Here is a 14,590-nt window from a genome sequence, read left to right as displayed (position 1 = left end):
TGAGGTTACATTTTAAAACTTGTAAAAATGGTGCTCTAAAATTTCAATGCAAAAGATAGGATATTAAAGGTAATGTCATCATTTTTAGTCCATAGGCCCCTCTATATCAAAATCTTGGATCTGCCATTGCATTGTAAAATATTAAGATCCAGATCTTGCTTGAAAGTTTATTATTATTATTATTGATTTCTAACCCAATTACTAGCAGAAACATTGTTGGCATAAGATTAAAACAGATGTAGATATTAAAGCTGTTGGTCAGATGTCCAGTGTAGAGTGTCCAGCTTTATTGAATTCCTTGACCGTCAGTTGTTATATCGTTGTTAATTCATATTAAGTTACATAATGCGATTGATCGTTGCTATCGGCAAGATTTCCTTGCATATAAGGAGAAAGCAGGTCACATTTCCATAATTTGTTTGTTATTGAAACTATAGAGGGCTCTGTTGCACTGAAGATTGTTTTTGTTTTAGATGTTTGCAGGTCCAAGTTAAAGGATAATAGATTTACAGAGAAGTAATAATAATACAAAAGCAGTTTTTAAAAATGTAGTATAAGCATCTGTTTTTAAAATATTTTTCAAGAATCAAAGTCTTCAGATCAAGTCAAATAGAAATTTCAAGGAAGATTAAATTTCTTTCGGGTATCTTTTCTCTTCTTTATCAGAAATTATTAAGTACATTTTTATAAGGAAATATTATAATATTGTTATTTATCCGCACAGTTCTTGAATTTTAAAAACAGAATTTGGCAAAAAAAATTATTTCAACATTCAATAGTTAATATTTAATTCCTGTTGATTTATTTATTATGAAAATATCATATGTACGGCCTTTGACCTCCTTAAACGTGAGGTTGTACAAGTGTCATACTTCATATAAATGCTTTTCTTTATAATCTATTGAAGTTAAATATATTGGGGGCTTTATGCCAAATTGCCTACGTGAGCTACACCTCGTTTCACTTTGTTTAAGAGGACAATCACCACAAAATACACCTAATATTTGTATTTCCTTTGTGTCATATCGTTAAAATCATAAATTATATGGAAACAATATTGATATATTTCATTACACATCTGACAAAAATTCCTTCACATTTCACTTTAGGTCCAGTGAAATTAGTATTTTATTGACAGGTTGAAAGAAGTTTTAATAATAGTATTTATTATAGTGCAAGAAGAAAATGATGATGATAATATTAGTACATATATTGACTCTTTCTAACCTCTGTCTACACTATCAAAAGTTTGTGCCCAAATATGGTAGCGATATGCCCAAATATGGTATTGATATGACATCATCCTGTGGGCACATCACATTTTTTGTCACACAAAGTTTGATACTGTAGAGCTTCTTTTTCATTTTCTTGTCTTTATTTGATTATGGTTGTCATCTGAAGTAGAAACATTATATAATATTTTTCATCGAGTATGTGTTCATAAAGACTGTATTTTAGCACCCCTATTATTAATTAACAGCAGGCTAATTCCAAAAACAGCAGAAAATTGCCAAAGAATTTAAGTTTTCAATTACATTGTACTCATATTACATATACAAAAGATCAACTTTCTTAAAAAAGGTAATGATATTTTAATTGATATTAATTATTCATGAATATCATTAACCTTAGTTTGTCACAAAGTCACTTCCATCATGTCATGTCATGTTTTCTATAAATAGAATTGAAGTTATCCATAAGTTATGTTACTACAGTGATGTACCTTTTACATAGTTATGTTGTCATGGTGATGCACCTTCTCAGCAGGGTATGTTTAACATGTGATCTTAGGATGCGGAGAATGAAAACAAAATTATCAAAACAAAAATAAGGCGGCGTGTTAACACTGCTTGCTATCGTGCATTACATGTAGGGATGTACTGGTGAGAGCCTTGTTCTATTCTAGCAGACAACAGAGTTTTTTGGATGCCTGCCATGTAACACTACCAGTACCACATAAGGAGGTGTTGTTCCAAATTGCCCATCTTCACTGTGCTCAACAAAGGGATTGTATTTGTCTAGAAGAAAGAAGTATCTGTATGGTTATATCTGATTTGTGACATCAAGTTTTTATTATTCTTAAATTTGAATTGTTGGTGTGTTATTTCAAAGGATGAATTACCTAAATGCAGGAATATCTTATTTTTAAGATAAACTTATAAGAGTAGAAAACTTTTTTATTTTCAGTCCAGCTTTCGTTCAGTTCAACATTTTTTTGGAATCATTAATTGGATATTGTTCACCGAGAAGAGATTTTGCTCCAGTGACAATTCCTGGATGAACTTAATTTTGACTTTTTGGTGTTTTATTAAAAGGACAGCTTACCTCTTAAATGCAGGAATATCTTATTGTATTTTAAGATTATTTATAAGAATAAAAAACAGTTTTAAGCAATATATTTTGCTTTTCATATTCTGTAAATTTGTAATCAATACCTCGTCTATTATTTCAACGTGGCAAAAAAAAGATTTTTGTTCAATTAAACAATGATGCCGGGATGAAATTCAACATTGATAAATTTGATTATTGATTCAAATGCGGCTTTTATTTGATCAGGTGATCAGAAATGAGTCATTTACGTATGAAGTTTACATTATTATTAAATGGTAAGTGTCAACTTCTGTTGTAGATTATGTTAAATTATTCTTTTATCAATTTTGAATTGACAATTCTTCTGATTGTTGACAACGCTCTGCACAACTGATAATTTCTTAATTTATCTCATCCCCTAAATAAGTTAAATATATTGTCTCCTAAAAAGTTAAATTTAATATGCCATTTTAATGTCACATAATAGTTATTCACTTTGACCATAAACTGGATCGAAAAAAAAATTATTTACCTTAAAAAATGTAATTGAAAGCAAAAACAATGGTTTTTATTAAAATTAAACGTTTCTTTTGTCTTTTTATAAGTCAAATATTAAAACTGCAAAATAGCCTATTTAAAGTCTTATTTATTAATCTTCATTGTTCATGTTTTTGAGGGTCAATACATCTTTAAATTTTTAATTTACAATTCTTCTGATTGTTGGTAACGCTCTGCACAACTTTGATAATTTCTTCTAACTCAACTCATAAATAAACTTCAGTTACAGTAGGTCACCATCAATAAAATTGTTTTGTTTTTGCTCATCAAATCGTATATGTAACATCATTATGTAGACCTAATGTGTAATGGTATTCTGTATGCTTATGATGTGTTGACCTATACATTCATTGGTTAATTGCAATATGGAGTTTCGTACAGATCAATATTTAAATTTGCTTATTAGTCGACATTTCCATGTCGACTAATTTCCAATAACATTTTATACAGTGGTAATTTCTAATAATTTGCCTTCCATAAGCAAATCCTTAAAGATAATATGTTTTGCCTAGGGAAAAGAAATCATCAACATCATTATCATCATCTTCCTATACTGTGCAGAACCTCATTTGAGTGGAATAGTTGCACATGGGTTGGCCATATTTACGTAGCTGGGCTTCCCATTTTTTGTTAAATTTTGTGTTCCACGTTTTATTCTATCTATTCTGTATGTATGTACAATAATTAATAATTAAAAAACAAAATGAATTTATACAAGTGCTTGAGAGCCGAATGCTAATTATAGAATCATCATTTCAAACATAAATAACAATGTAAAAAATACTGCAAGTGTGGTTGTTTTATGGAATCATTTCCATCTTTATTACGCTCATTAGTAAAGATCTCATTGTAACATTATCTAATTTTGTTCACGATGGCGTCACATTTAGCTACCTACGCATTTTATAATCGTATTTGGAATAAAATAGGATATACTCTTCAATCAACATTCGACACTAATGCAAGATATGTTATCATATATTCATTCTTGTATTACTGTTCTAAGATTATTCATAATTATAGTTTGGTTATTCTTCGAGCACAATCATCATTTTCCACTGTTGTGGATATCCAATGATCACTCGCTGAAATCGGTTGCTCGCAACATAATTGATTAGCTCGTACATCCCTATGGGTTTAATTTGCATCTAGTCAGATATGCAGCAGAACATACGGCAGTCGCTGTCAAAAGAGTATAGTTAAGGAATACCTCATATCTTTCATCACGCATGTAGAGAGGGAAAAAATCATTGGATTCTCTTAAATTTGTAGTTTCAGCTTGATAGTAATTTTTAGAAACGAGATAAATTCAGAAAATTAGTGAGAATTGAAACATGCTTTGCTGTTTATTGTAGAAGGAAGAGAATGTTCAGTATTTATTTGTGAAGATTTTATTTGTTTTCTCATTCGATTTTCCTGCAGTTTGGTTTTCATATTAACTATTAAGGAATTTTTTGAACTAATGTCTTGATTTTATACCAATTATCATTGGATATTATTGATCAACTATATTGAATTGATTGTGAGCGATTGTGATCAAACATTTGTTGGTGTTGCTATAACTGTGGTCTATATAGCATTTCTCCTAATGTGTGCATTTTTTTATATCTTTAAAAATTGTTGATTATAGCATTGCTGGTATCTTTTTCACAGCAAATAAATCATTGGAAAGAATATCTTCTGTGATTGGTTCTCCAACATTGTTAAATGGATTGCATCCTTTTGTTATTTATTAATTATCCCGATCATCACGGTTGTCATTCTCTGCAATACTTCCGAGTTTTTACAATTGGAGGTTCAAGCGTAAACCCGACCCCAATTTAGAAAATTAATTCCTCCAGGAGGTGGTATCAATGTGTGTGGTACAATATTGAATGCAGAAAAAAATATAATTGGTTTTAAATTGTATTAATTATTCTAAAATCCTTTCAATCTGCTAAAATTACAATACAAGCATTTATATTTGAATAGTGTATAAGTTTATAAACAAAATTAGGTTCCATATATTTTTGGATGAAATGAGTTTTAAATTGTACTAATTATTGTAAAATAGATTCAATCTGCTAAAATAACAAACATATTTGAATAGGATAATATGTTTTGAACCAAATTATATTCAATATAGTTTTGGATTATTGCTATAGAAAAACAGCTTTGTGCAATACACATTTAGGATCAAAATCTGCTAAAATTACAAACATTTATATTGGAATAGGATAACATATAAGTTTTAAACCAAATTATATTCCATATAGTTTTGGATTATTGCTATAGAATAGAACACCATCTTTAATGCCATACACTTTGGGATCACATCAAAAGAAGTATCTTTCATTTGTTCTAAATAAACTCCTTCTTTTTAAGATATTTTTTCTATTAAGAATACATTGTAATATTCTATAACCTTGCTTCCGATATATTGACTTAGTCATCACTGAATTGCCTGTTCATTACGTGTACAACTATGCGACAAAATTAATAACTTCCCTTCTCATCATCTTCGTTAACTGTCAAATGACCCTCAGAGATAATAAAAGACATTCAATTGGTTTAAAACAAAAGCGAGATGCAACATTTGTTGGAATAAATCAGTGATAAAGAAAGAAGTATTCATTGAGTCAGCAAAGAGTATAAATCATTGGAAAAGAAAAGCTGTTTGTTTTAAATTAAACTCCTGTCAGTTGTTTGTGTTTTTTTTATTACAAGGATCGTAAATTTTCCTGAACTGTTTTTGACTTGCTTATAAATGGTGATTTTAAGTCATTATTTCAGGAAAACAGTTGAAACCCATTGAAGAAGAAACGTTCTTTAGAATATATATATAAAGAGATTTTGGTGGGGTTTTGACTCAACAAAGATTGTTATTTTCCTCAACTGTTGTTGGCTTCCATATTGTGGTGATTTTTGTTCTGACAGAAATTAAAAACCAATCGGAGAAGAAAAACTATTCATTTTAAATTACATTGTGTATCAGTTATAAAATATTGAATTTATTTGGAATTCCTGCATCCAATGTCAATATGAAGAAGCTAGGATTGTACAACAAATCGCCGCGACGACCAAAACAGAATTTTTCACAAACTGTCATTAAAATATGTTTGGTTGTCAAAGGAATTAAACCGAAATCAAAGTGTCGAAAAGCATTCATCAATCGGCAGCCAATTGAAAATGGTTCGTTGATGTTATCAATTCATATGTTTTTAGAGTATCAAGTATAGAAGAAAAAACCATTCTGGAAATAGAAAGTGATTGATTTTGAAAGTGTTATTCTCTTAAGCTCTGTCTACACTATCAAACTAGTGTGATGTGGCCAAATATGGTAGTGATATGACATCATCATGTCCATATTATTTTTTTTGTTCTATAGATTCAAGTCAACCAGTAACGAAGCCTACAAAAATTAAACCAACTATCTCATCATCGACGCCGCCTGATCTTCTGTCGTCATCCATCGCCAACGAGACAGCAGCTGAGGAGATCAAGCGGTTGGAGGCGCTCTGTGAATCACGAACCAAGGAGCTGAACCTGACCAAGATGCAGTTGAAGAACGGATTGACTGGCTTTGATGCATTGGCTATCCTGCTACAACACCTTACAAATGATGTAAGATCATAAAATGTGTTACATATTCAAAACACCCCAAAATAAATAAACTTATTATTATTATATGTCCCCATAATCACATGTCCCCACAAACTCATGTCCCCATAAATATACATCCTCATAAACCCATGTCCCCACAAGCCCACATCCCCATAAATCCACATCCCCATAAATCCACATCCCCATAAATCCACAAATCCACATCCCCACAAGCCCATGTCCACATAAACCCATGTCCCCATAAATCTACATCCCCATAAACCCATTTCCCCACAAGCCCACATCCCCATAAATCCAAAGCCCCACAAATCCACATCCCCACAAGCCCACATCCCCATAAATCCACATCCCCACAAGCCCACATCCCCATAAATCCACATCCCCACAAGCCCACATCCCCATAAATCCACATCCCCACAAGCCCATGTCCACTTAAACCAATTTCCCCACTTAAACCAATTTCCCCACGAGCCCAGTTGACGCCATGTTTGTTTGTTTCATTAGTAGTAGTCTGAAACCCCTCGTTTAGAACAGTTTAATGAACGGTATTTTAAATGTCAACTTAAGATACAATCTATTAACATTTCGTATTGATACAAAAAAAGTAGAATATTGAGTATGTATGATTAAATGATTGACAATCCACAGACAGCTAAAATGAAAATATAGTCTGCAGTTAATCACATGGCAAATATAATTAAATTATGTAGTAATGTTGCTACATTGGTTTAAATGCATGTCACCCTTTACAAAAGGACAACAATAATAATGCTGTACAATTAGTGATACTTGCTAGGATTTAATTTGAAAGTGCAAACTCTGTCCCCTTTTTCAAGCAACGTCAAATTGAGTAAAGCTTGTTGTTTGTGTGATGTGCAAGTCAAGTTTTCTTGTATCTGACAGCACACTGAATTTCATGCTTGATTGCACATCGTAGAGTGGGAGGTAGTATACTATACTCATACATATATATTGTATGCAAGAAGTACTTTAAATTTGTTTGTATTTTTGTAAAATTGTTGTTTATTTTATTCAGATGGATGTGTTCTCTTGTTCTGACTTGAAGAGAAATATCAAAGATTTAGAAATGAAATACAAAGATACTTATGAATTAGCAGGTAAGATTAATTGTTAACAAGAAAGTTTTTAAAAAATGAGTGCTTTACATGATTTGCTTTAAAAAATGGAAGTTGAGGCCTTTTTGCTCCTTCATTTTTGTCCATATTTCATTCTGTTATTTTGATATTTTTATGCTTTTTACTGTTATTTTCTTATGGATGAATAAAAGAAACTTGAACTTGAACATTTATTATTATTATTATTAACAGAAACACTAACGGAAGAAAAATTAAAACTTGAAGAGGACCAAGAAATTCTCAAAGAACAAAACGAGGAAAAGATAGAAAAACTAAAGCAAGTGCACAAGCAGACATTAGAGGATATGGAAGACACTCTCAATGGAAGACACTCAAGAGAAATGAATGAATGTAGGGTTATACAAGTGTTTAATACTTTGATACAAATATATTATAATATTTTATTAATGGCACATCTATATATTTAAGACAAGCAGCTTAAATTGTTGTCAAAGTCATCCAACCGTTGCCATATAGAAATATATGCTAACAATAAAAAATATTCTAGATCTCTGTCTACACTATCAAACTGACAAAAAATGTGATGTGCCCATATATGGGCACGATGATGTCATATCACTGCTGTATTTGGACACATCACACTTTCTTTGTCACTAGTTTGATAGTGTAGACAGAACTTAAGATGCTGATGCAGTTGGTCAGTACAATACCTTTTTACATGTACATCTACTGCTGGTACTATTGCATGCATTCCATGCTATACCTACACACTACTCCCAAACCCCTAGACTTGTTATAGCTATAGTTAAAAGTTGATGATTCAGGAATTGTACGGTTGAAACTTTTGTTTATATAACTGGCACACTTTCTTTGTTTACAGTGGTTACGCAACAAACGGAAGATATTGACTTGCTTCATAAACGTTACAAAAGAGAAGTAAGTGCAGGGCTTATGTTTAATTGTCGAAAGATCTGTAAACAAATTTTTTAACTAATTTAAACCAAAAAGAGAGATAAATGGATATATTATATTATTCCTGTCCGAAAGCTCTGCTAACTTTTCTGGCTGTTTTACTTTATCGTTTTGATTTAGCTTTTCGCTTTTTTTTTTTATCTTCATTGTCATTTTTTCAGTATTTTGCCTTTATATTTATATTATATGTATATATATTTTATTTGTTTCTAGTTATCTGACCAATCGGAACAAAATCATCATTTAATTGAATTATTAAAAACAAAACACAATGAAGAGAAGAAGGTTATTTCTGAAGAACACGAAGTTGTAAAGAAGGAGATGCAAAACGAATTTGACATTGAAACGGAGAAGAAAAGAATGGCGGCCGAGAATCGGGAACGCCAACTACAAGACGACTCTTTTAATCTAAAGTTTCAGTGTGAACGGTTGACACAGAAGAGCAAGATGCTAGAAGATGTACTACAAAAAGATTCGGATGAGAAACTTCAGGTAGAAATTGGGAACATTTATTATTATTTATCTATACTTTGTGGAGTGGTAGTGGAACTTTAGTAGTGGACCCGTAGCTTAGTGGTTTACGCGTTTGCCTTCATCTGTTCAGTCTTCAATCCTGTCCTAGTACCAGGGTTGTTACTCATGACTACTTCTACTCTCTAAGCTTCAAATGAGACTTATCCTATAAATTGGCTTGTTTTATTTTCTTGCTTTTTTCATTAAAAAGATACTAAAATTTAACGTTGATTAATAATTAATGTAACATTAAGCACTGTAATTGTATTAGTTTGTATTTGTGGAAAAAAACAACAAGTCTTCACTTGATATAAATGTATTGAACCAGGATTTGAACCCATGACCCTGGATATTATTGTGATCCACTAAGCTACACTGTCGCTACATCTTTTTATATACACGCATAAATTAAATGCATATCTTGTTTTTCTTTAACCAACAGGCGGCTATTGCTCAATATAAAGATTTACCTGATGAAGTAGAAAGCCTAAAGACTGTGCTGGAACTGAGGAACAAAGATATACATGATTTGAGACGCCAGAAAATGGAACTAGAAAAAGAGGTAAGGTTTGGATGATTCAACAAAAAAACAGTTATTGGATTAACGCCTACAATAGCAGTAGCTCAATAGCAGTAGCTACAAACTATTACACTATTATTATATTATTTTGGTTTTTTTTCAATCAGCTTGAGGTGATTCCAGAACAAGAAGAAAAGATAAAGAAATATGAAAGACGTATTGAAGAACTCACTGTTATTGTTGGAAAGAAAGTAGATTTTGAAAGGTTAGACAAAAATATTTTACAGGCCTAGAGTCATGGAAAATTTGTCTTTCATTAAAAAAGTCATGAAAAGAAACATATATAAAATTGTATAATTCATGTCAAGTCATGGAAAATGTATTGATTGATTGACTTTTACTTGATGAAATGGATTTATTAATATTTTTTTCTAATTTTAGGCAATTATCATCAGAACACAGAGCACTGAAAGAGTCTTTAGATAAGCAGTCAACAGAAAAGAAGCGACTCTCAATGGAGAATGAGGAACTTGTGTGGAAACTACAACAAAGTGAGTGCGGATCTCCCATTTGTCTGACACCACCGACGACACGAATGACAACGCCTAGATCTCATAGCCGTACTAACCTGTCGCGCTCAAGTTCGTCTGAAACCGGTAGCCACGATAACGTGTTTATGTATGAGCATAAGCTAGAACAGAGCTTCTTAAATTGAAGAAAAAAATGTTTGTCAACTTTAGTTAAAAGTATTTATATTTTGAGTAATTGTCATAGGAAATAAAAGTAAAGTAACATATTTTAAAATGTAACTGAAATTGTAAAATGTGGGAAAATCTTTATATAATTGGTAATAATAATAATAATTTGAATATATCAATAGACAATCTCATAAGTATAACAAAAATATGTATGTTTAGTAAAGCAAGAAAGAATCAGATAATTTTGTATAACCTGCAAATGAATTTATCACACTTTTGTAGAACAACTTTTTCACTGGATCTGAGATCAGCTTTGAGAAAATACTGTAAGTGAATTTAATCTGGTAAAATTAAATTGTATATTTTATGCCCTGAATCAATATTTACTTTCTCACTTCTTTAGTGGGAAAGTGTCCCCCGCTGTCCTACACTATGCCGAATATGACAATCATTGTTTTGTTGTTAATGCACAGACCCTGTAGATTGTAAATAAATGAAATACTTTTTGGGAACAAATGTCTCAGGTTAAAGAGAATAAATAATTTATGACAATTGTTTATTGTTGCAAAAAGAGCTGAATGATTTGTAGGGTTGCCTACCTAAATGATAGGTCACTGACCTGGATTATTAAGTCATTGACCTTTGTTGAGGTCACTGACCTACACATTGGGGTCACTGACCTACATTATTGAGGTAATAACCTGGATGATTGGTGACAAACTTTGTTGTTTGGGCCATGATGGTTGTGTCATTGGCCTACATGCTGAGGTCACTGACCTGTATGGTGGGGTCACTGACCTACATACTAGGGTCACTGACCTATATATTTGTGAACTCATGTTACTATAGTTACAGTAAGTGTTGTAAACAGTACCATGACGTTGCAGTTATAATTGTTGAATTGTAAATTTCATCATAAAATAGGTGTGCTGAATATGAGCATAAAATCAAATGAATTTAATTAATTAATTAACTTTATTTATGATTACAATCATGGTTATTTTCTTTAATTTTATAATTAATTGTTTATTTCAATATTAATTTATGAATACAGTACGAAGAATAACATGCGATTTTTGCTCAGTGTGCTTTTTACATTAAATTTACATTTTTGTTTTGCATTCTTTTTGGTGCTTTTGAGTATACTGTATGCATTTTAGTTTGGCCACAAACAGCCCCACCTTTAGGTTTTCACTTTAGTTATGGTTAATTTTTGTTGTTTATACATTTATAAATAAAAATAATTTAGTTATTAATTAGATCTTTAATTGAGCAATTTAAAGTACTTTTTAGTCTGGTTGCGAAGTATTTAAATGTGCCAGTATTTTGTCAACCTATTTGACAACTCCCAAACCCTCCCAAATGTTAATATTATATTTTTTCAATAAGAAGAAAGATTATAATTAAAGCTCCTGTATCATTTGTAGATTATTAAAAAATATTTTGATAAAAAAGATTATTTGAAAATATTGTTATTATAATGTATCAAATAGATCTATATTGCTAAAATGTTTATTGATTATTATTGATTATTAGTGTTTATTGATTATTATTGATTATTAGTGTTTATTGATTATTAGTATTTATTGATTATTAAGCAGTTGACTTATTAGTATTTAATAATTGATTGAATATTGTAAATATTGTTAATAAAGACACAAACAATATAGAAGGAGAGTAATGATTCCGTTGCCATAGTATAATATTTGTTTATATACTGTATAATTGACACAAAGCTAATATCATGGCCTTCTATAATGTAGTTTATTTGTAAAATTCTGTTCTAAAGAGAGAGATTACATTACTTCAAGATGTATTGTCCCCCTGAAAAATATTTTTAAAATTTATTTTGTTGAATATGCCATTTTAATGTCACATAATAGTTATCCACTTTTACCAAAAATTGGATCTAAACAAAATTTATGAAAAACAGTAATTTAAAGCAAAAAATGGTCAAATTGGCTGCCAGCCAATGGATTTTTGGTTGAATTTAACCATTTATTAAGTTATTCTAAAAGTGAAAACATTTTTTTTCTACGGAAGTGATTAACTCTATTAAAACTACAAAATAACCTACTCAAATGACAAAGTCTTCATTGTTCATGTTTTTGGGGGACAATACATCTTTAATGGTATTTTTTTAATAATAATATTTCTTATATAGTGCTTATTACACAATGCTTCTAGGCGCTTTACATTATTACCCCGGTCATTTTTTAACAATTTTTTTTGTGGATCTAACCTGTAAGAAAACATACTCCCATAATGCAGCTAGTAATCAGCGCAGTCTTGATCTAACCGGGTACCCATTTGTACACCTGGGTGGAGAGAGGCAAATGTAAGCAAAGTGTCTTTCCTAAGGATACAACCAATGCGCCGAGAATTAGATTCGATCTCACGATCAGTAATCCCAGGTTCACTTGCTGACGCGTATGGTCAACACTTTTACAATCAACACTTTTACAATCAACACTTTTACAATCAACAACCTAGATACTCTCCCAAAATCAGTTTTATCATTACAGTTCCAAATTGAAATGTATTCTTTTAAAATGCTTCTGAAGATATCTGGTTGAATTTTTAAAACCGAACATATTTTATTGTTAAGAATTTTTAAAATTATTTTTAACAAATTTGGTTTTGGGTTATCAAACAGTCGCGATCTTTATAGAACCTTTCTGATTCTGTTTTCATTTATTTCATTTATATTGTTTTATATTATAGGCCTAAGAAGTGTAAAATGTTGAATATTAAGAAATAAGCCTACAAGTTTGAGTTGAAAGTGTTATATTTTGACTACTGTATGTGAATATTATGCCTTTAGAATTTCAAATGATATGACCAATTATTAATATTCCAATCTTGTTTCTTAAAAGCAATGATGTGTTTTGCTAAACAACATTTTTTGTTGCGAGGGAATAACATTTTGTAACAACTATCCATCTCATCTGTTACAGCATTAATGTTGAGTTGCAAAATGTGTTTTATTAAGGTTGAAAAAATGAAACATTCAGAATAAAGACTCCAATAAGAACAAACTACTGTGTTATGTAAGTATTTTCCATTTAAGGTCTGTTTATACTAGACCAATAACTAACTACAATAAATAGCAGCTAAATATGTATTTTTCATACAGAAAAAAGAAAGTTTTCGTTCTACTATTATGTTATAGAATAAAAACTTGTATAATTTCTTTTGTTTACTTTACGAAAATGTATACTAATCTATTTAACGTCGTTCGTTTTCGTCGTAGTGTAAACGGGCCTTAAATGGAAAAAGATTAGATGTGTTGTCATCTAAAAACCTGAAAGAATAAAGATAAATCAAATCAAACTTTTAAATAGGCCATTTTGTAGTTTTAATAAAGTTATTCACTTTTTCTTTAAAAAAAATAATGAGGTCACTTAATATAAAATAAAAACTGAACAAATGGTTAAATTCAACCACTTATCCAATGCACTTCCGGTTTTATCATGAAAATATTTTTTTATAAGTGAATAAATAATATATATAATAATAATATTCAACAACAAAAACTATTTTCATTGAGACAATATTTTTATTTCAGACTATAGCCTATATAGACAACGCGTACCTTCTAAATTTTCTTTAAAAGAAATGTAAATTTAAAGAAATAGGCCTACAATAATGTTGTGTATACAGTATTATTGGCAAGAGAATATGTTTTCTTTTCAGAGCTAATAGTACAGTAATACTTACAACCTACCTAAAACACTAAAATTATGAAGATTGGATTGGTTCAAAAGCTATTTCTACCTCTCACCTATTTCCAAATTCGTAATTAATCATGGCAGGAATAATTCGATTTATATTGTGTTAATATTTGAAGAATGGGCAACATTATTTTCCACCATGTTAAAAAATAAAAATGTTGAAATTTGACCAATTTTATTGTACTATAGTAAAGGGAGTTTTTTCAAAAAATTGCCAAATTTTTATTTTTCGATATAACTGGTTACTATAGCATAATTGATATGCGCAGAACACATTATTAGACTCTGTACAGGGAAATTTTCGAAAAATGGCCAATTTTCGATCCTTTTATTTGTTGACATAACTGCTTACTATATCATAATTAACATGCGCAGAGTCGAATAATATGTTCTGCGCATGTCAATTATGCTATAGTGACCAGTTATATCGAAAATAAAAAGCATGACATTTTACCATTTTTTCGAAAAAATCCCTGTACTATAGTACATGGAAATTTTCGAAAAATGGCCAATTTTCGATCCTTTTATTTGTTGACATAACTGCTTACTATATCATAATTAACATGCGCAGAGTCGAATAATGTG

General features: G+C 30.5%; 2 protein-coding genes across 10 annotated transcripts in view; one reads left to right on the top strand and one right to left on the bottom strand.

Moving 5' to 3' along the window:
• LOC144843097 (uncharacterized) overlaps window positions 1–13,732 on the top strand; it is a 62,776-nt gene extending 49,044 nt beyond the window's left edge. For all 8 annotated transcript variants that reach the window (XM_078699793.1, XM_078699798.1, XM_078699795.1 and 5 more), the window contains 8 exons: window positions 6,236–6,471; window positions 7,508–7,589; window positions 7,800–7,958; window positions 8,449–8,504; window positions 8,754–9,032; window positions 9,496–9,615; window positions 9,741–9,838; window positions 10,015–13,732. In XM_078699793.1, coding sequence (XP_078555919.1) covers window positions 6,236–6,471; window positions 7,508–7,589; window positions 7,800–7,958; window positions 8,449–8,504; window positions 8,754–9,032; window positions 9,496–9,615; window positions 9,741–9,838; window positions 10,015–10,288 — 1,304 coding nt within the window. In that variant the 3' untranslated portion in view covers window positions 10,289–13,732. The remainder of the gene's footprint in view (window positions 1–6,235; window positions 6,472–7,507; window positions 7,590–7,799; window positions 7,959–8,448; window positions 8,505–8,753; window positions 9,033–9,495; window positions 9,616–9,740; window positions 9,839–10,014) is intronic.
• Window positions 1–14,590, bottom strand: part of LOC144843094 (uncharacterized) — an 89,219-nt gene that overhangs the window by 57,133 nt on the left and 17,496 nt on the right. The window lies entirely within an intron of this gene.

Source organism: Antedon bifida, chromosome 5, assembly GCF_963402885.1.
Source record: "Antedon bifida chromosome 5, ecAntBifi1.1, whole genome shotgun sequence".
Taxonomy (NCBI): Eukaryota; Metazoa; Echinodermata; class Crinoidea; order Comatulida; family Antedonidae; genus Antedon; species Antedon bifida.
Note: the sequence above shows the minus strand (reverse complement) of the source record. Positions and strands in the feature narration are given on the sequence as shown.